The following is a 20,126-nucleotide window of genomic DNA, read 5'->3' on the forward strand; positions in this document are numbered from 1 at the left end:
ATAAAAATCAATCAATCAATCAAAGAACAAAGAAAATTAATAAAAGTCCCTCTGGCAGCTGTTGGAGGGAAGATGCAGGGCCAGGGGGGCCAAGACACAAGCTGGCTCCCAGAGCAGGGCAGTAGGCAGGAAGCCATGTGACTACCCAGGTCAGAAAGGAGGCCACGTCCAGGCATGGGCATGGGGATGAGAGCAGAGGCAGGAGAGATACCAGGCCTCTCTCAACCTTGGGCCTGCTTAGAACTCAGAAGAAACGTAGAAACCGGAGAAGGACTGAGGCCTGAATTGTGTTCCTGCTGACTGTTAGAGACCCCAAAGGAGACAAGTGGGGAGAGAGGAAGGTGACGGTGATGACAGAACCAGCTGCCACTGGCCACATGGAAGTGTGGTAACAGAGATCAGCAGAGTGGTGAAAGGGAAGTGGGTGGGAGTAGAGACACAGGACACAAAAGGGGTACAGGAGGCTGGAGAGATGGCTCAAAGGTTAAGAGCACTGACTGCTATTCCAGAGGTCCTGAGTTCAGTTCCCAGCAACCACATGGTGGCTCATAACATAACCATCTGTAATGTGATCTGGTGCCCTCTTCTGGCTTGCAGGTGTATGTGCAGCCAGAGCACTGTCTACATAATAATAAATAAATAAATCTTTTTTAAAAAAATAAAAATAAAGGGGTACAGGACAGGCAGTCAAATGCACAGACTCTCACGCAGGAGATACAGGCATGCTATGACTTCTGTGACTCAGACACAAGACCAACCAAATACCTTGTGATATGGGTACCCCTTCACAGACAGCGAACCCACAACTACGCCTGCTAAATATGCCCATGTGTATGTGATCTCAACAGTCAGAAGGCTGAAGCAACAGAAATGTGAGCTTCAAGTCAGCCTGGGCTACAATGTGACGCTGTCTGACCCAAACAAAGCAAACTAAAGCACACACACTGGGCACCGGGCATAGACTGGCCCTGAGTTCGTGGAGGGTCCACCCCTGTGATGTGGAACTTTGTAGGTGATGATTCCACCCCAGAAAGAGGTCTAGTGGACAGTCGACAGGTTTTAGTGGTGTCAAGGCGCGGGAGGCATGTGCTGGCTGGACCCTGTCTGGGACTGAGGCCTACGACGGGCCGACGGCAAAGGGAGGTTGTGTCCCCGGCTCTATTTCCAGCACTTTCATATCTGACAATCAGAGGTAACAGGGGGGCAGCCAGAGTATGGAAGGGATTTCTTTGCTGCAGACACCACTGGCCTCTCCCACGATGGGTATCGAGGCTCCCTGGGGAGGACTATGCTGGGCAGCCAGCCAAGATGAGAGGTAGGGGTGGGAAATTCTGGAAGGCAGCCCCGGCCATTTCCTCCACTTTCTGAACTGACCTTGATTTTACTTGATTCACTACAGTGGCCTGAACCCCTGGATCCAAAAGGAGCCAACCCCCTGGGGGGTCCAGTTGCCCATCTCAGCTCCCAGATCAGAAGCCAGTGTGTTCCACAGCCCACTCAGGCCTCCTCCTTCACTTGCCTTCTCTGCCCACTGGTACAAAGAAGTGAGTCTACTGGGCCATGGGAAAAAGCCTGGCTCCCAGACAGCTTGGTCAATATTTATTGACTGACTAAATCTGAATGCCCAGCCAGTGCTGCACAGAGCACTGGGGTGTGTCCAACAGGGCAGGAACTAGGGTTGAGTTACAGTTAGGAGGGAGGGGCGATGAGTAGAGCCTGGCCTCTTGCCAGGGCTAGCACTGCCCACAAGCAGGGTGCAGGAGCAGTTCGCGGAAGGTAGGCCTGGGCTGGAGGGGGCCTTGGGAACTGTGTGGCGGGGAGAGGGGTCGTTCGGAAAGCAGTGTGGAAGGTGTAGCCTTCCAGGGCTTGGGGTCACATAGAGAGGCTATCAGAACTGAGGGAAAGCCCCACGGTGAGAACACTGGGTAGTTGCGCCGTGAGTGGAGGAGGGCCACTGTAGCAGGCCAGTGCGAGGGGACGAAGTGGCAGGTGTGGATGGGGTATCTGTCACCCCCAGAATCAGTTTGGCTGACAAAGCATTCCAGCCCCCCACACCCCAACCTTCCAACAGGCTGTCTTCCCTTCCTGGATGTTAAACAAAGAAATCTCAGGGCCTTACCCTCAGCTACCCAGGAAGGAAGGAAAAATGTGTACATGAGGAGGAGGGGACATCTGAGATGGAGAAGGGGTCATCTGAAAGGTCAGGTGAGCCTGGGAGCCCAGCAGAGTGGCTTAGAACCCTTGCGCAAGGGGCAGAGCAGGAGGCCAGTGTAGGAGAGAAAGGAACCCCGAGAAAAAGGTAGATTCCCCCCGGGCCGGGGGGAGATAAGAGGGCTTCTAGGAAGACAGGAGGGGGTGGGGTGGGCTCCACCCTGGAGCGGTACTAGAAAGTAAAAGGGGACCTATGGGGTTGTGGGCTCGTGGGCCACAGGTGACTCCACAGGAAGAGATGGATGCTCTGGGGAAGGCGCCTGGAGGAAACACAGGGTTGCAGCAGAAGTAAAGAGACCCGGTGCTTTAAAGTTCTCTCACCTCCCCTAGCGACTGGGATGGGGCTCTGCTCCAGCCTAACCCTCCAGGCTGCATATATTGGGGCACCTTCCCAACCACCCTTGCAATGATGCTGTCGCTCCCAGCCAACCCAGATTAGACACTGCCTCCTGCTGCCAATCTGCCCTTTCTTCCCTTCTGTGGCCCTGAAATTGCGCAGAGACCTTCCAGACCCACTGCGGCCCTTAGAGTTACGTGACCTACACCTTCTGGCTCGCGTCTGTCTGTCTGGGTCCCTGGTCAGCTCTCCTGGTCTTGCAAATAAACTCAGTGTTCTTGCTGAAGTGTCCTGTGGTGTGTCACCACACTCACCCCCAGTGTATCATGTTTTCTGTTGCCGATGACCACTGTGCCTGTCTGTCGGGTGTGTCACTGTCACACAATGACTACAACTGGAGGTGCTGTTGACAGTCATGGTGACTCCCTTCTCCATTTGCCTTGGCCAAGCCTCAGTCAGTCAACAGCCATCTCCGTTCCACACCGGAAGACCCACACCAGCAGCACACATCATCTCCCCATGGTCTCATGAGTGGCTGGCCCTGTGTTGGACGTAGCTCCCATTACTGCCCCAGCCCACAGCTTCCACTAATCTGACTCAGCTTGGACAGCCCCCTGTCCCACCCCCTTTCCGGGCCACCTTGTCCTGAGCCCAGCCCTTGGGGCCCTAGACAAAGAATGTGAGCTTCTATACCACCTACGTGTAACTCTAACCTTGTCCCCTCTCCCCTGTCACACAGGGCAGCAGATCCTAGGGTGTTCTTGCTTGTTGGTAGGGCAAGGCTGGGATGCACAATTAGGAAGCAAGAAGTCAGTCACTGTGGCACCAGGGCCACCCACTTGAGAGGCTCAGAACCTAGTGACTGGCTGCTCAGAGCAGTAGTAAGGAGAGACTGCTGGAAGGATTTCCATCAGGTGTGGAAGGCTGCATTGAGGAGTAACCAGAAACGTCAACCGCATGCCTGTAGAATCCAGGGCTGTTCGCAGTCTCCAAAGGGATGGTGCAGTGAAGTGAGAACAGAGCGTGTTAGCGCTTCCCCAACAGCCCTGTGCGGTGTTTCCTCCTCCACACACTCAGCATTGCCCAGCATGGACTCCAACAACCTCCGTTGCTGTTTGCACAGCCTGTGTGTACAGAGTTCAACCGTCTTCAAGGCTGGATCAGGAAAGCGTTATGCTTTGCTGACCCAACCTGTCTCAGGTCCCTGAGCCTGCTGTCACCTGCTGCGGAATCCATCCTGTCCGGAAGGGACAAGAACTTTTGTTTGTGGAGCCTGTAGAGTTAATACTTGCTTTCAGTATAGATCTCTCAGCAGTTTCCCTCGTGTGTGCCACTTAATTTTATCCTAGATGCTGACGCACACACAGCCAAGCCTGTCCCGGCTACAGAGCAGACCAGCTCCTCTGTCTGGGTGTCTGCAAGGATTTGTCTGCCTGTCATGCCTGTTCATCCTTGTCTAGGGAAAACTGTTCGCTCCATTGTAATGCTATGAGAACTCTGAGGGACAGAACCTAACCCTGACAGGCCTGCAAGCTACACTCCCCAGGCTAATCAAACAGACACCAATGGAAAGCAGAGAAAGAAAACTTAACCAATGTGGCCACAAGGAGAAAAGAAATGAATAGAGGCCCAGTGGCCCCGCCCCCAAGTACAAGGTTTCCCCACCCCCACCCACCACTGTCTTTGGTCCATTTGCTGCCATCATGTAAGGTGGTCTGACTGTGTGAAATCTCTCCTTGGGAGACAAGCTTTTCCTTGAGCCAACACCCAAGACCTTTAGCCTTTCCCTCTCTCCAGAATGAAATTCCTGAGGACATGCCAGGTGGGAGGGGGTGTTCATCAACAGGGTGGGACACAAAGCCCCCCTCTAGAATAGCTTAACTCACCACAGGATGGTTCTGACCCCAAAGGCAGAACCCCCTCCTGCTTTAGCCTCACACTCTGACCACCTATGTCCCATAGAACCTGATCCTCATGTGTGACCCCACGATTTTTTGAGGGGCCTTTCCATCTTTGCACAGCTTGTCTAAGTAGAAAGGCTCTCGGTTTGTTCCAGTGGGGTTTCCCACCAGAAGGGGCTCGTGTTTGCCGGGGAACGTCCACGTGTCTCTGTAGATCCCATCCCTGTTTGCATAGCCTCTGCCTGTCGGTACACTTCTGCTTGCATGTGGAGCTGTGGACAGGGCCCATCCCCACTGACAGAGCCTCAACCGGCTCATAACTGACTCACATGGCTTGCCCTGAAGCAACACCTGGGGTTTCCCCACAGAACCTAGGCCTGCTTTGTGACACTGCTTGTATTTGGAGCAAATGTGCTTGCACACTGCACGGCTTCCCTGTGACTCGCCTCACAACTCCATGCCTCTCCAGAGAAGCCAACAGTGTTGACAGACAGGTCTGTAGGCTCATACAGTCTCTCTATGCATCTGTAAACTCCCAGACACTGACTACAAGATGGGGGTGAGGTGTGTGGGGGTGTCCTTTACATGTCTGCATGTTTTTTTTTTTTTCCTTTTGATTTTTTTTTTTTTTTTTAGACAAGGTCTCCTGTAACCCTCAAATTCACAATCTAGCTGAGGATGGTCTTGAACTTCTGGTCCTCCTGCCTCTACCTCCCGAGTGCTCGGATTAAAGCCCATGCACCACCATACCAGGTTCTGTATGGTGCTGGGGTCAAACCCAGGCCTTTATGCATGCTAGGCAAGCCTCCTACCAACAGAACCTCCAGCCCTTTGTGCAGTTTCTAACTCTCTGTCTACAGATGTCACTGCTAGCTGAAGGGCCACTCAAGGCCAGAGAGCTCAGCCTGTTGTAAGAGCAGTCCCACAGACACACCAGGTCCCTGTATGCCTGCCTGCTGTGCCTGTTCTGGTTTGCTGAGGCTATGTGTTTAATGAAAATTGCGCTCTAAAGTGAAGGTGCTTTGGAGAGCTTTAGGTGTCGGGGAGAGTGGCCGGAGGTTGGCCTCTGACCTGTGACCTCCAACCTGTGACCTCTACCTCTTGTTCTTTGTGTCTCCATCATTCCTGCCTTAGCCTAGGATGGAGATCAGCCAGGACCTCCCAGCCATCGATGGCCACAGAGCCCTCCAAATATGGATTGCTGAGGTGAGGGGGCGAGTCCAGAGACACAGTCTGTGACATGGGAGGGTGTCACCAGCCTCTCCCGTCTGCTGTCTAGAGCTCCCTCCTTCACCCTAACTCTAGAGGTCATATGTCATAGGTCATAGGTCTCCAACTTGCTATTTGGCAACCTCTTCTCTCAGAACGTAAAGATGCTGCCACTGCCCGAAAGGGCTCATGGGAATTTCTTCGAGGACTGCTGCTATGTCATCCTCCATGTGAGTCACTTGGGGAGTTTTTCTGGGGAGTGACGTGGCCCAGGGCTGAAGAAACTCAGGCCTAAAAGCCCCTATGCCACATGCCACCCGCAGAGGCTGCATCTGACAAGGAGCTGCTGCCTCGAGGCCTTCTAATGCCTAGTTCCCCTCATAGCCCCTGTCCAAGAGCCTTGCCCTGGCTCCTTGATGACCCTCTATCTCACTCTCCAACCAGGCCTAGGAGCCTGGCCCCTTCCCCCTCCACATATACAAATGCCTGGACCCTAGGTCCCTCAGAGTCCAAAGACTACCCAGGGATGGTCCAGTGACCTGCACTACTGGATCGGGAAGGAGGCCAGCACAGAGGCTCGGGAGGCCGCGGTCACCTTTGCCCAGCACCTGCAGGAGGACCTAGGAGACCAGATCGTGCTGCACCGAGAGTCACAGGGCCATGAGTCCGACTGCTTCCACAGCTATTTCCCCGGAGTCATGTGAGTGCTAGAAGAGCTGGGGACAGAGAGGAGGACACAGTGTATTAGATACTCCGGTGAGGGAGCACCACCAGCTCCCCTGGGACAGTGGCTTTTCACTGGCTGAATGGAGTGCTTGTAAGCACATGCATGCATGCGTGTGTACTTTAAGACACGTGTGCTCACGTGCCTTCCACACACCTCAAGTGCACAACTCACTGGTTTAAGATATTTGCAATAGCAGTGGGCGGTGGTGGCACATGCCTTTAATCCCAGCACTTGGGAGGCAGAGGCAGGACAATCACTGTGAGTTCGAGGCCAGTCTGGTCTACAAAGCAAGTCCAGGACAGTCAATGCTACACAGAGAGACCCTGTCTTGGAAAAACCAACAACAACAACAAAAAGATATTTTCAACCATTACCACAATCAGCTTTAAAGCATTCTATTAGCTGGGTGTGGTGGCACACACTTGTAATCCCAGCACTTGGAAGGCAGAAGCGGGGGTGGGGGGAAATATCTCTGTGAGTTCAAGGCCAGCCTGGTCTACAAAAGCAAGTCCAGGATAGCCAAGGTTACATAGAAAAACTGTGTCTCAAAAAACAAAGGAAAATGATTCTTTTCATCACTCTGAAGAGCCCCATGCCTTTGGGCAGCCTCCCTCCAGGTCCTTCCTGTACCCTCTCCCCCTGCTGCTGGGCTGCTTTCTGTCTATCCATTTGCCTCTTCTGGACTTGCTCTGTAAGTGGAACTACATGGGAAGTGAGATTTTGTGGCTGACTTTTTTTTTTTCCTTTTATCTTAATCTTTTCCTCCTCCTCTCTATCCTCCTCCTTTTCCACCTGTGCTAAGGATGGAACCCAGAGCCTTGCCCACATGGCAGGCAAGCCCTGGACCACTGAGCTTCATTCCTCATTGCTCCTGTGTTCTAGATCCATCCATACTGTGGCATGCATCGCTACTGGCTTCGTTTCACTGTGGGATGATATTCTACTATATGAACCTACCATGTTTTATCAACTCAATAACTAGTGCACATGTGTGTTGCTTCCACTTTGGGGCTTTTATGAGTAATTCTACTGTAGACGGTTTTATTTTTTTGTTTGTTTGTTTGGTTGGTTTGGTTTTTGGTTTTTCGAGACAGGGTTTCTCTGTGTAGCCTTGGCTGTCCTGGACTCACTTTGTAGACCAGGCTGCCCTCGAACTCACAGCGATCTGCCTGCCTCTGCCTCCCAAGTGCTGGGATTTAAAGGTGTGCGCCACCACATACTTTCTTTTTTTAATTGTCATGTTTTGAGATTGAAGAGCGAGTTAACCTAATTGCCAATAGTAAATCACTTTTGTTTCATATCGCTGGCCAATTGTTTGCATATAATGCAGACAAGTCTGTGTGTATCTGCAAAAATACAAGCTACCCCGTGTGTGTGCACCTGTAGATGGGCGTGCATACCTGGAAACATATACTCACCGCACAGATAGGCGCTTCCATGTACTCACATCTGGACTCACCTGGGTAAAAAGTACAGATGAACTCCCCAAACATACCCAAGTCTACACAGTCCCACATGCTAATAAGCAATGCACATGTGTACCTCATCTGCTTATATACTCACACAAACATACGCTCACATGTACTGAACACATGTACTAAACAGACAGGTATCATCCTCACACATACTTCCACACATGCATTTGCTCACTCCCACACTCGTTCAGGCATGGGATGTGTTTTCACTCATGCGTCCCTGTCCCCTTCTTAGCTATAGGAAGGGAGGCAGAGGCCCTGCTCTCAAGCATGTGGAGACCCACACGTACAATGTCCAGCGACTGCTCCACATCCTGGGAAAGAAGCACGTGTCTGCCACCGAAGTGAGTGAGGGCAGCCAGGGACATGCTCTGCCCTTCAGACTCACCCAGGCTGAGCATCCTGAAGCGTAAGAGAGGGTGGGAGTTGGTGGAGAGTGTAGGGAGCAGTGAGGCACAGCTCCTCAGACGGCCGGCCCGCCTCACTAAGGAGACATAGGCAGGCTTGGGCTCCTGCCCCACCTCTGTCTGCTGTTGGCTTCCCTTTTCCTCCTGTGTCTCATGGGTAGTTTAAGAACTGGGGCGGAAGCCAGGTGGTGGTGTCAGCTTAATCCCAGCACTTGGGAGGCAGAGGCAGGCGGATCGCTGTGAGTTCAAGGCCAGCCTGGTATACAAAGTGAGTCCAGGACAGCCAAGGCTGCACAGAGAAACCTTGTCTCAAAAAACCAAAAAAAAAAAAAAAAAAAAAGGACTGGGGAGGGGAGGCAGCCATAGTGGTGCACTGGGTCCTTGTAGGCAGCATGATGGGAGTGTGCACAGCCCCACACTGTCACTTCGTCTGTCATCACACACATGCACCCACACTGTCTACCGCATCGTCCTTCCACAAATTAACACAGAGCACCTTTTACTTTCACAGGCCAGGCATTCTGCTGCCAGCTGGCCAAGTTTGAGGCAATTAATGCTCATCTACAGCATGGACAATGACCCTGTAATTGGGCATCCACAGTCAGCAAAGCTCATGGCGGCTCTGTGTTGCACAAAGTCCATCCTAGACTTTGCACCGAACCCCCACAGATTCCTAGTCATGTGGGGAGGGACATCATGTAGTCTTTGGTGTTTCCTATTATGCCATTCTCATTATGTAAAGTGGCTGTTTCAATAACTACCTTGTGCTTGGTGGCATACTGTCACCACACAGGCACATATATGCTGTCACTATGAGCAGACACACACATAATGTGTCTCATATATGCAAGCGTGCATGTTCATAGAGAAAATAAAACAATTGCCACACTTCTGTATAACCACGTGGAAGGTCAGGCTCTGTCCCAGGTGTGTACACACGCACACACACACACACACACGCGTGCGTGCGTGCACATGCCTGCATGCACACACACAGCTGTACATAGCCTTATCATACAACTGACATACCCTGCCTTGCCCCTTCCTTGCCACCTGCCTTCCCCCTCCCCACCACCTGCCTTGCCTCCTCCCTGCCACCTGTCTTCTCCCTCCCCACCACCTGCCTTGCCCCCTCCCCACCACCTGCCTTCCCCCTCCCCACCACCTGCCTTGCCCCCTCCCCGCCACCTGCCTTGCCCCCTCCCCACCACCTGCCTTTCCCCTCCCCACCACCTGCCTGCCCCCCCCCCACCCACCCCCCCCACCACCTGCCTGCCCCTCCCCACCACCTGCCTTGCCCCCTCCCCACCACCTGCCTTTCCCCTCCCCACCACCTGCCTTGCCCCTCCCCACCACCTGCCTTGCCCCCTCCCCTCCTCCTGCCTATGGAGCTGATACCTTTTCCTTCCACCCCTCTCTCCTGGCTCCGGAAGGTGGCCTTGTCCTGGAGCAGCTTTAACAAGGGGGGCATCTTCCTGTTGGACCTGGGCAAGGTGATGATCCAGTGGAATGGACCCAAAACCAGCATTTCTGAGAAATCACGGGTCAGTGTCTGCCCTAGGAATTGGGGGTACAGGGCTTGGGAGAGATAGGCCTCTAAGAATCCATCTCCTGGCCACCCCAAGAGGTAGCAGGGCTAACCCAATAGGTTCAGGAGAAATTCAGGTGTCCCCTGGAGATGTCTCTGAGAACACTAGAATGGAAAGACAGTGGCTCTCCTGGCCCCATCCCCGTGCCTGTGGGAACCAAGCAGTGATAAGAAAAACCTGGGCTGGGCTGTAATGTGGCACCAGGGGCCACTCCAGGAAGTCGTGACTCTCCTACAGGCGCTGACCCTGACTTGCAGCCTCAGAGACAGGGAGCGAGGTGGTCGTGCCCAGATTGGTGTCGTGGATGACGAGAATGAAGCTGTCGACCTCATGCGCATCATGGAGGCTGTGCTGGGCCACAGGTCAGGCAGCCTGTGTGCCTCTGTGCCCAACAGCTGTGTTAGCCAGCTACAGAAAGCCAACGTCCGTCTCTACCAGTGAGCAGAACTGGGAGAGGGCACGGGGAGAGCGAGGGCGGGTCATTTCTGTGTGTCTGTCATCATTGAAACAACACAGCATCTATACAGAAACCTCCAGCAAGAGCATGGGGCTGTCTGGGGTAGGTCATAGCGGGTATTGGGCCTCCATGATATGCAGGCTCGCATGGTATGCAGAAACATTGATGAGAAGCCTGAGGTAGAGATGGGGAGACCGTGGTGACGCCCTGTAAGGGTCAAGGAGCCGCCGAAGCCCCAAGCAAGGCAGCAGTAATTCACTTCATAGCTTACCACTTCAGTCTCTGGGAAACTAGAGGGGTTCAAGGGTGCTGGGCTGGCGCGAGGCCATGGAGAGGCGGCCGCTGTCCACATCTGGCTACTTGCTCCCAGTGTCTGCGAGAAGGGAACCGACCTCGTGGTCCAGGAATTGGCGACCCGTCCACTGACCCAGGACCTCCTGCAAGAGGATGTAAGGAAAGCCTGGCCCAGTAGCCTGCCCATCCCCACCTCATAACCGCAGTCCCTGCCATCCAGACTCACTCTTTCCTAGGGCTGCTATCTCCTGGACCAGGGTGGCTTCAAGATCTACATGTGGCAGGGACGCAAGTCCAGCCCCCAGGAGAAGAAGGCTGCCTTCAGCAGGGCTATGGTGAGGTCCCGGGGTCCCTACAAGGAGGTAGCCTAAGGTCAGGTCTAGTATAGGATGCCCTGCAGGAAGAAATGCCCTCACTTGGAACATCTTTATCCTGGAGTGTCCAAGAAGAGGGATCCTTGTCCCGGGGTCAGGAAGTGAGTGGGTCTGCCCTGGAAACCTTGAGTGGGAGGGAAGATGCCTGACACACAGAACCTCATGTGTGCAGGACAAAGCCTTGCCTTGAGGCCTGAGAGTCTTCTGCACTGGAGGTGGGAGGCAGAGGAAGTTTATGAGACTGTAGGGTTTGCCATGGCCAGCCCCTCACCGGGGCACCTGGGAGAGTCAGTAGTGAAGGAGTCAGCTTGTTAAATGGGTCACGAGTTTGGTTAATTAACCAGCAGCTCAGATCTTGGCTGTCCTCATAACTACAGTTAGGGGATGTCCCTGGGGGTGGAGCACAGCTGAGGGCCCTTGAGCCACAGGCGTGACAAGACTTGTGTCCTAGGGCTTTATCCAGGCCAAAGGCTACCCGAACTACACCAATGTGGAGGTGGTGAACGACAGCGCGGAGTCCACAGCCTTCCAGCAGCTCTTCAGAACATGGTCAAAGGAGCTAGATAGGAAAAATCACAGAGGGAAGAGTGAGCAAGAGGAGGGGCGCCGGGGTGGAGCCTGGGGAATGGGCGGGGCCTAAAAGGACCCAGAGGCTGCTGGGGATGCCTGAGCCCGGAGGGGACAAACAGGTCAGGATCTTGGCTGAATGGGTGAGGAGGTGTGGCCCCTGAGGATGAGAAGAAAGAAGGTGTGCCCCGGACCCTATGAGATGGGTGCCCTGACTCTAAACTCCACACGCAGGTAAACAGTTGCAGGTAAAACTGGACGTAGGCAAGCTGCACAGCCAGCCTGAGCTAGCGGCCCAGCTCAGAATGGTGGACAACGGCTCTGGGAAGGTGGAGGTGAGGGCTCTGGCTTGGGGGTGCTACTGTGCACCCAAGGATAGGCTTGTGCCTAGAGAGCAGTTGACTTGGGGTGAAGTGGGGAGGGAGAAGAGTGATTATGGCCACAAACCCAGCGCTCTCGGTGGGTGGGGGGAGGGCGGAATATTAGGCGTTAGAGGCCAGTCTGAGGCACGTGAGACACTGTCTCAACTAATTAAAATGACCTAGGCGCATGTGCATGTCCACCCTCCCACAACCGGGGATATATTCAGGAAGATAGAAACCTATGCCCTCTGCCCAGCAGTCATAGCGAATCATACAATGCCATGGCCGCTCACTCACAGGCACGGAACTTGACAACAATTGGACAATGAACCATGCCCTGTGGTCAGCACAGGTGCACAGTCATACAAATCACAGCCTGGAGCACACCTAGTCCTAACACACAGTCATGAACCCCTCCTCTGGCCTCAGACCTGTGTTCTAGAAGCTTAAGGGGTTGAGGGTGACGTACACTCACTGTACAGTATAGGCTAACATACTGACACGTTAAGGCAGAACCCTTAGTTCCCTCAGGCCTGTTTGTTTGTTTGGTTGGTTGGTTGGTTTTTTGAGACAGGGTTTCTTTATGTAGCCTTGGCTGTCCTGGACTCGCTTTGTAGACCAGGCTGGCCTCGAACTCACAGCGATCCGCCTGCCTCTGCTGGGATTAAAGGCATGCACCACCAACGCCTGGCCCTCAGGCCTGTTTTTAAGTCCATAACATGGAGGCAGAAATTATGGTCCAATATGGCCCCCAAGCTGATGTGGGGGTGCTGTGAGACCATAGGAACTAGAATACTGCCAGAAGGAGATAGAAGCTGAGGGGAACGGAGGGCAAGAAAGCCTGGACACTATGTCCGGGATCAGCTCCAGGCACAAAGGCAAGGGAGGCCTCATGCCAGGTAAGCTCAGCTTTGCGTAGAGTGTTGCGTGTGGCGGCCTTTTCAGAAAAGCCTGGTCCAGAGCGGAAGTCCCCTGGCGAAGCTCTCCACTGGCCTGGGGAAGGGACACTAAACACTGTTTCCAGGCCAGCTCAGTGGAGTGAGTTTGGCACTGTGCTCCCAGTTCACATGTGGGAAGAACTGGGACTTAAGAGGGTCACATGCCAACCTGCACAGACGCGGGCTTCTGCCAGTTCTGTCTGGTTCTAAAGCTGAGGTGTGGCTCCCATGGCAACAAGCTGTGGTGAGCAAGCCCTGTCATTGCAGCCTGTTTGTCTTATTAAACAGGGTCTCGCATATCTTAAACTGGCCTCCAACTCACTGAATAGTCAAGGGCTGACCTTGAACTTCTGATCCTCCTGCCCTGTCTCCCCAGTGCCAGGAATATAGGTGGAATCCAGGTTTTTTGTTGTTGTTGTTTGGTTTTTCTTTTTTTTTTCTTTTCTTTTTTTTTTTTTTTTTTTTTTTTTGGTTTTTCGAGACAGGGTTTCTCTGTGTAGCCTTGACTGTCCTAGACTCGCTTTATAGACCAGGCTGGCCTCGAACTCACAGTGATCCATCTGCCTCTGCCTCCCGAGTGCTGGGATTAAAGGTGTGCACCACCACACCCAGCTTGTTGTTATTGTTAATGACATTTTAAAGAAAAAAGAAAAATTTCCCTCCAGAATGCCAGGGCCTCTCCTACAGCCCCATTTCTGCTCTGCCACCCTGAGCAGGGAGCCTCTGCCTCTGTGCATGGGACAAGGGGTTGGCAGGGTGCTGTCTGCCCCTACCCAGGGCTTCAGCTAGTGGAGTCTAGACAGAGGTGGCCATGGGCTTGGAGCTGAATCCATCTTGTAGCCTCTTCCACTTATTTCCCAAGGCCCAGCATGCAGACTAAGTCTGTGCTGGGAGCAGGCCAGCAAAGGCTTGAGGGTTACTGAGGGCAAGGGTCACCCACCAGCAGTGAGCAGTACAGAGCATGGAAGGCAGAGAGCTGTCTCTGTGAGCGGCTTGCTGGCCCAGCTAAGCCAGGGAGAGCTTTCCGGCTAGACGTGGGTGGGCAGGATGCTGCCGGCAAGGTTCACCTGTGCCCACGCATCCCTTGCTCCTCAGGTGTGGTGCATCCAGGACTCAGGAAGACAGCCTGTGGATCCCAAGCACCATGGCCAGCTGTGCTCAGGGAACTGCTACCTTGTCCTCTACACATACCAGAAGCTGGGCCGAGTCCAGTACATCTTGTACCTATGGCAGGTACGCGTACCTGCTGGGCAATCAGATGCCTGCCGGCCAGAGAACTAAAACCTAAGAGCGGGATAGGAAGACCCCAGCCATTACTGTCCCCCTCCCTGCTTCAGGGCCACCAAACCAGCACAGAAGACATTGCCACCCTGAACTACCATGCTGAGGAAATGGATCTCACGTACCAGGGAGCACTGGTGCAGGCACATGTGACCATGGGCAGAGAGCCCCCTCACTTCCTAGCCATCTTCCAGGGGCAGCTGGTGGTCTTCCAGGTAGGAACTGTGTTGGACTTTTTCATCCCTTTGACACAGGGACTGGAGAGGGGGTGACTCTGGCACCTTGTAGGAGGCTGGGTGAGGTGCTGCTTGTGGTGATTTGGGGAGGTAGAGGCAGGAGGATTCCTGACACTTGACGGCCAATGTAGCCTACGTGTGGAGAGCACTCCTGAGAATGACACCAGATGTTCTGGGACCCCCATGAGCACACTTGCACACACATAGTAAAAACTATTTGATGCCAGGGCGCAATGGTGCATGCCTTGTAAATCCCAACACTTGGAAGGCAGAGGCAGGTGGATCGTCGTGAGTTCGAGGCCAGCCTAGTCTACAAAGTGAGTCTAGGACAGCCAAAGGCTACACAGAGAAACCCTGCCTGCCTCATTAAAAAGGAGAGAGAGAGAGAGAGAGAGAGAGAGAGAGAGAGAGAGAGAGAAGAGAGAAAAGAAGAAGAAGAAGAAGAAGAAGAAGAAGAAGAAGAAGAAGAAGAAGAAGAAGAAGAAGAAAGAAAGAAACTAACTATTTGACATAAGCCACTCAGGGAGGGTTTTCGGTCCAGTTGAGAAGTTTCGTAGTCCCTCGCTCTGTCGATTCTGTGTCTAGATGAGGTGGTATGCATGGTGACAGGAGCATGCTCGGGGCCCTCTGGGGGTGGGTGACAAGTCTAATTTGAAGAGGTCTATTTTACTGCCCTACATAAACAGAACTGCCACAGTCCACACTCGGAGGGCCGGAAGAGAGTGCTAGCCTTAGTCCTGAGGCAGTTTCTTCACCACTAGGACAAGGAGGTGGTCCCCCCAGGAGCCCTTGCCTCAGCATGAGGCCCCCACTTTCTTCTAGGGGAGTGCAGGCAACAAAGGGAAGAGGCCGTCAATATCCGGCACCAGGCTTTTCCACATGCAAGGGACCGACAGCCACAACACCAGCACCATGGAGGTGCCGGCCCGAGCCTCCTCCCTCAAGTCCAGTGATATCTTCTTTCTGATCACAGCTGATGTTTGCTACCTCTGGTTTGGGAAGGTACCAGAGTCACCAGTGGGAAGGCGGCACTAGGTCAGAGATGGGCCCCTTCCCGACACACAGACTTGAAACCCAACCAGAGACAGGCCAGTGAGGATGAGGCTGTGGGTGGCGGGAAGTGGCCCCCGGGGACTCTGATAGAGCAAGAGCAAGGGGAAGTTATGTGGTCACAAGTGGACTGAGGTCCCCGAGGTCTCAAGCCTGGCTCTCTTTGCTTGGGGACTTTCCCCAAGCCTCTCTAGGAAAGGCCAATGCCTAGTCTACTTGCGCCTCTCTCTCTCTCTCTCTCTCTCTCTCTCTCTCTCTCTCTCTCTCTCTCTCTGTGTGTGGGGTGTTGTGTGTGTGTGTGTGTCTGTCTGTCTGTCTCTCTCTCATCTTTAATATAAACTGCAAATGATCCCCAGACCTGGATGTCTGTCACCCATGCTCTGACTTAGCGGGGGGGGGGGGGGCGGGGGGGTGTGTGATGACATCATAGCTGGGGAAACCGAAAGGGAGATACTTTGCTCATGGGGTGCTTTCCTTGGCTCAGGTCCAGCTTCCCTCAGGCCCCAGTGGATGGGACATGGGACTGGGGGTGAAGGTCTCCCCACTGCAAGGCTTGCTTGACCCAGCTTCTGCTTGCCAGGGCTGTAATGGGGACCAGCGTGAGATGGCATGGATGGTGGTCACTGTCTTCTCGGGGAATAACAAGGAAATGGTGCTGGAGGGTCAGGAGTCTCCCCACTTCTGGGAGGCCATCGGAGGCCGGGCCCCCTATGCCAGGAACAGGAGGTAACAGGATTAGGGAAGAATATATTTATCCTGAGGAGGAACTAAGGCCTGGAGGTGGGCCACTAGTGAGAGGTCGCGCAGATAAAACTAGAACCGCGGCCCTGGGGGTATCCTGAATAGGGCCAGTGCCAGTGCAAACTGGAAGAAATGGCGCCCTCTGCTGGCAGAATCCACATCCTGCATTGCCACTAAGGGCAATCCTCAAACCACAGAACAAGTGAAGGAAGAAGCTGCATTCCTGGACACCACCCAAGTCTCCTGGGCTCCCAGCCTCACCCCCGCCCCCTTCCACCCTGGACCTAAGGCCAGTTCTGAACTTAACTAAGTGCAGGGGACCCCCATTCTAGGGAAGATGGAGCCTCATCTCAGCTTCCCCCATGCTAGGTCAGGGGTCCCCTTCCCCAGCGCCTACCCTGATGGGAGGTTTTCAGTCACCTGCTCTATCTGTCCAATGAGAGAAAGGGACCCTGGCCCAGAGCAGGCACTTCTAGAGAAAGTCAAGGGATGGGTGGAGTTCAGAGGGTGGCCCAGTGCTCCTGTCCCAAAGCAGTTGTTTTCCCTGAGGTGGGGGTGGGGCACCCATGCCAAGGGCCCCCGCTGCAGCCCCCAGACTGCACCCCTCACAGCCCCTCTCCTGGCCAGGCTTGCCGAGGAGGTCTCCAGCGTCCAGCCCCGACTGTTCGAGTGCTCCAGCCACTCAGGCTGCCTGGTCCTCACGGAAGTGCTGTTTTTTGGCCAAGAGCACTTGGACCAGTATGACATCATGTTACTGGACACCTGTCATGAGGTAAGGTAGCCACTCCTGCTTGGCTGGGCTGGGAATGCAGGGTGTGTCTGCTTGGTGTAGTTAGGTGTGAGGGTGAGGTTAGCCTGTGACTGCTTGGTACCAAGGATTGAGAGTCTGGGCGTGAGGGTAGAGCCGTAACACACTGGGACTGGGCGTGAGTTGGGTTGTGTGTGATTATGACCTTGCACGTGTGTCCTATGACGCTGTGCGTGACTCCATGTGACTGAGGGCCTGTGGCCGACTGCATGGCAGTAGCAGACTGTGGAGGGACTGACTGGGTAGTATGTGTCCCTGCACACTTGACTGAGTAGCTATATGGCTGTGCATTAGGCAGACCAAGCCAGTGCTTGTGTAGTCCAGTACTGACCAGAACTGGCTAGTTGTAACTGATGACACTGCACGTGCACATGTGTCTGTGTGGGAGGGGAAGAAGGAACGTCTGATTGGCTGTTGGTGTGACTGTATTGTGAGCCTGTGAAACTCTGTGTGGCTTTGAGATGGTATATATAACCAGATGGATGTGCGTTACGGGCAACCAAATGTGCCGGTGTCTGTGTGCAGGCATTGTGATGATGGTAGATGGCGGTATGTGGCTGTAGTCAGCTGTCTGGCTTTATGGCAATGGACAATGCATCTTTGTGGCTGTAATAATGTGTGTGTCACTGTGTGTGTGAGACTGTGTGTCGTTGTGTGTGGCATAGTGTGTGTGTGTGTGTGTGTCATTGTGTCTGGCAGAGTGTATGTATGTGTGGCATAGTGTGTGTGTGTGTGTGTGTCATTGTGTGTGTGAGACTTGTGTGGTACACTCTGATTTGTGACAAGGCTGAGCTCTGATGTCACTCAGAGAAAACCCAAGCCCAGACAACAGTACCCTGTTTCCCCCACTTCACAGCCCACCCTATTACCCAGCCAGTCCTCTCTGGTCTGGTCTCCTTTGACTGCACATTGCTGGTCTTTTCCAGCCATGGTCGCCTCTTGCTGTTCCCTGAGTGTGCCAGGCATATCCCTCACTTGGCCCTTGGTGCTGCTTGATTCTTACTCACTTTCTCTTGAGACAAACATGTGGCCTATTCCCTTGTGAAGGCAAAGATTGTTCTCAGAACTTGTTATTGTTTTGAGACAGTCTCATCTAGCCCAGAATAGCTTTGAGCTCACTATTTAATCCTGAACTTCTACTGATGCTGGCATTATAGGGCTGCCCACCCCGTCCAGTTTATCGGGTAAGGGGGTCGAACCCAGGACTTTGCTAAGCAAGCAAGTACTTTAATTGAACAGTAATCCCAGCCCACCCCACCCACTTTTGAGGCAGGGTATCATGTTGTGTGGGCTAGCCTCAAACTCTCTCTGTAGCCAAGGATGGGCTTTGAACTGCTCCTCCTGTCTCCACCTTGCCAGTGATGTCATTACAGACACGTGCCGCACTACCCGGTTCAGGCACAGAACCTTGGATTCTTTCCACAGATGAGTTCTTAGTGCCTGGCACGTGCTAATGCTTCACAGCTACTTGCAGATTAGAGTCATGCATGCCCGTGACCTCAAGTGTTCATGGGTGTGTGGGCACCACAGCTTGCTGGGTGAGTCTTCTTGGCCAGGCATAGGCATGCGGGCTTCTGAGGCCATCTGACGACAACATGGAGCAGGGAGGAGATGGCTGACTCAAGCAGTCCCTCCAGCTGTCTGAGCCCAAGCCTCCTCTGTGGCCCAGATCTTCCTGTGGCTGGGGGAAGCTGCAGGCGAGTGGAAGAAGGAAGCAGTGGCCTGGGGCCAGGAGTACCTAAGGGCTCACCCAGCAGAGAGGAGCTCAGCCACACCCATCGTTCTGGTCAAGCAGGGCCATGAACCCGCCACCTTCACTGGATGGTTTGTCACCTGGGATCCCTACAAGTGGATGGTGAGGCCTACTACACCATCCCCATCTTAATCTGGGGGGGGGGGGGGGGGGGGAGGCGGGACTGGAAGAGGCTTCTCCCTGACTGAGGTCATCCTATGAGCCAGGTGGAGGGAAATCTCATCTTGTGCTTTAGGCTTCTTCCTGGGTTCCAGGGGAGCCCCTTCCCTTCTTCCCTTGCCCCAGGCCTGGTAACAAACTCTTTTGTTTGTTTTGACCCCAACTCTTTACCCCAGAGCAACCGGTCCTATGAGGAGGTGGTGGAGGACAGCCTGGGACCAGGGTCTTCCATCTCTGAGATAACAGCAGTGAGTGTCGGACACTTTCCCTGGCAGCCCCACATAGTAGTCTGGGTTCAGATGGAAGGGGACAGAGGCGGAGGATCCCGGGGACAGATTCAAAGGCAAAACGGGGTTCAGATGGCGCCAAGAGACCTGTTGGGCTCAGAGTAATCTTTGGTGGGTGCCTGTCATCCATCTTCCAAACCCTGAGGCTTCTCTCCGGACAGGAAGTCCATAACTTGCAGCTGACTCCACCGCCAAGCGATAACAAGGCAGGTCACTCGACGCTGCTGGCCTTCAAGGTTTCCCAGGACGGCCCAGAGAGTGATTCGGAGCCGGGCCTCGGGATTGATGGCGAGAACCCCAGCCTGAACCCCACCAGCAGCTGCAGCAGCTCAACGGCCAATGGGAGTCTTCCCCGGGAAAGGCTGAGGCACCAGGCAGTGGAGGACCTGCCACAGGGTGTGGACCCTGCCCGAAGGGAGGTGGGTACCAGCCGCTGCCTGAGGGGAGGTGGGTACCAGACGCTGCCCGAGGGGAGGTGGGTACCAGACACTGCCCGAGAGGTGGGTACCAGCCGCTGCCTGAGGGGAGGTGGGTACCAGACACTGCCTGAGGGGAGGTGGGTACCAGACACTGCCTGAGGGGAGGTGGATACCAGATGCTGCTTTCGCAGCATGGCCTGCAACCTAGTGCTAACTCTACACTAGCGGATCCCAGGGGATCTTGCACCCATAGTGGGCTCTGAGCAAGCCAGGCAAGTGCGCAATGGGTGACACCTCTGAGGGACAGGAATCTGGCCTCTGGTAACCACATCCATCCCCACTACATCCCCCCCCCCACAACTCCCCGCCTCGACCCCCAGTTCTATCTCTCAGACTCTGACTTCCAAGACATCTTTGGGAAATCCAAGGAGGAGTTCTACCGCATGGTCAAGTGGAAACAGCAGCAAGAGAAAAAGAAGCTGGGCTTCTTCTGAACTTGAAAAACCTGTTCATCCCTCCTGAGATAACTCCTGCTTCCTAATAA

At 54.0% G+C, this 20,126-nt stretch overlaps 1 protein-coding gene across 2 annotated transcripts; it reads left to right on the plus strand.

Moving 5' to 3' along the window:
- The first annotated feature begins 5,587 nt into the window (after positions 1-5,587).
- Vill (villin like) lies at positions 5,588-20,125 on the plus strand. 2 transcript variants are annotated; one of them, XM_051140155.1, is made up of 19 exons: positions 5,588-5,655; positions 5,814-5,888; positions 6,156-6,358; positions 8,096-8,204; positions 9,701-9,811; positions 10,094-10,293; positions 10,684-10,762; positions 10,844-10,942; positions 11,433-11,568; positions 11,783-11,883; positions 13,944-14,081; positions 14,186-14,344; positions 15,188-15,367; positions 15,996-16,141; positions 16,784-16,928; positions 18,634-18,819; positions 19,053-19,124; positions 19,325-19,582; positions 19,963-20,125. In XM_051140155.1, the coding sequence occupies exons 1-19, from the start codon at positions 5,590-5,592 to the stop codon at positions 20,074-20,076; spliced, it is 2,577 nt and encodes an 858-aa protein (XP_050996112.1). In that variant the 5' UTR covers positions 5,588-5,589; the 3' UTR covers positions 20,077-20,125. The 2 variants fall into 2 exon arrangements, with proteins under 2 accessions (XP_050996112.1, XP_050996111.1); XM_051140154.1 differs by lacking the exons at positions 5,588-5,655; positions 5,814-5,888; positions 6,156-6,358; positions 8,096-8,204 and having other exon boundaries at positions 9,619-9,811; positions 10,094-10,218.
- The last annotated feature ends 1 nt before the right edge of the window (position 20,126 follows it).

This window comes from Acomys russatus, chromosome 32 (assembly GCF_903995435.1).
Source record: "Acomys russatus chromosome 32, mAcoRus1.1, whole genome shotgun sequence".
NCBI classification, from domain to species: domain Eukaryota; kingdom Metazoa; phylum Chordata; class Mammalia; order Rodentia; family Muridae; genus Acomys; species Acomys russatus.

What these genes read in the sequence shown, in the direction of transcription:
- Vill (XM_051140155.1), top strand. Translation starts at nt 5,590, where the DNA reads ATGGAGATCAGCCAGGACCTCCCAGCCATCGATGGCCACAGAGCCCTC. An exon ending in GCATTTCTGAGAAATCACGG is followed by an intron (nt 9,812 to 10,093) that starts GTCAGTGTCTGC and finishes ACTCTCCTACAG; the next exon opens with GCGCTGACCCTGACTTGCAG. An exon ending in TACTGGACACCTGTCATGAG is followed by an intron (nt 16,929 to 18,633) that starts GTAAGGTAGCCA and finishes TCTGTGGCCCAG; the next exon opens with ATCTTCCTGTGGCTGGGGGA.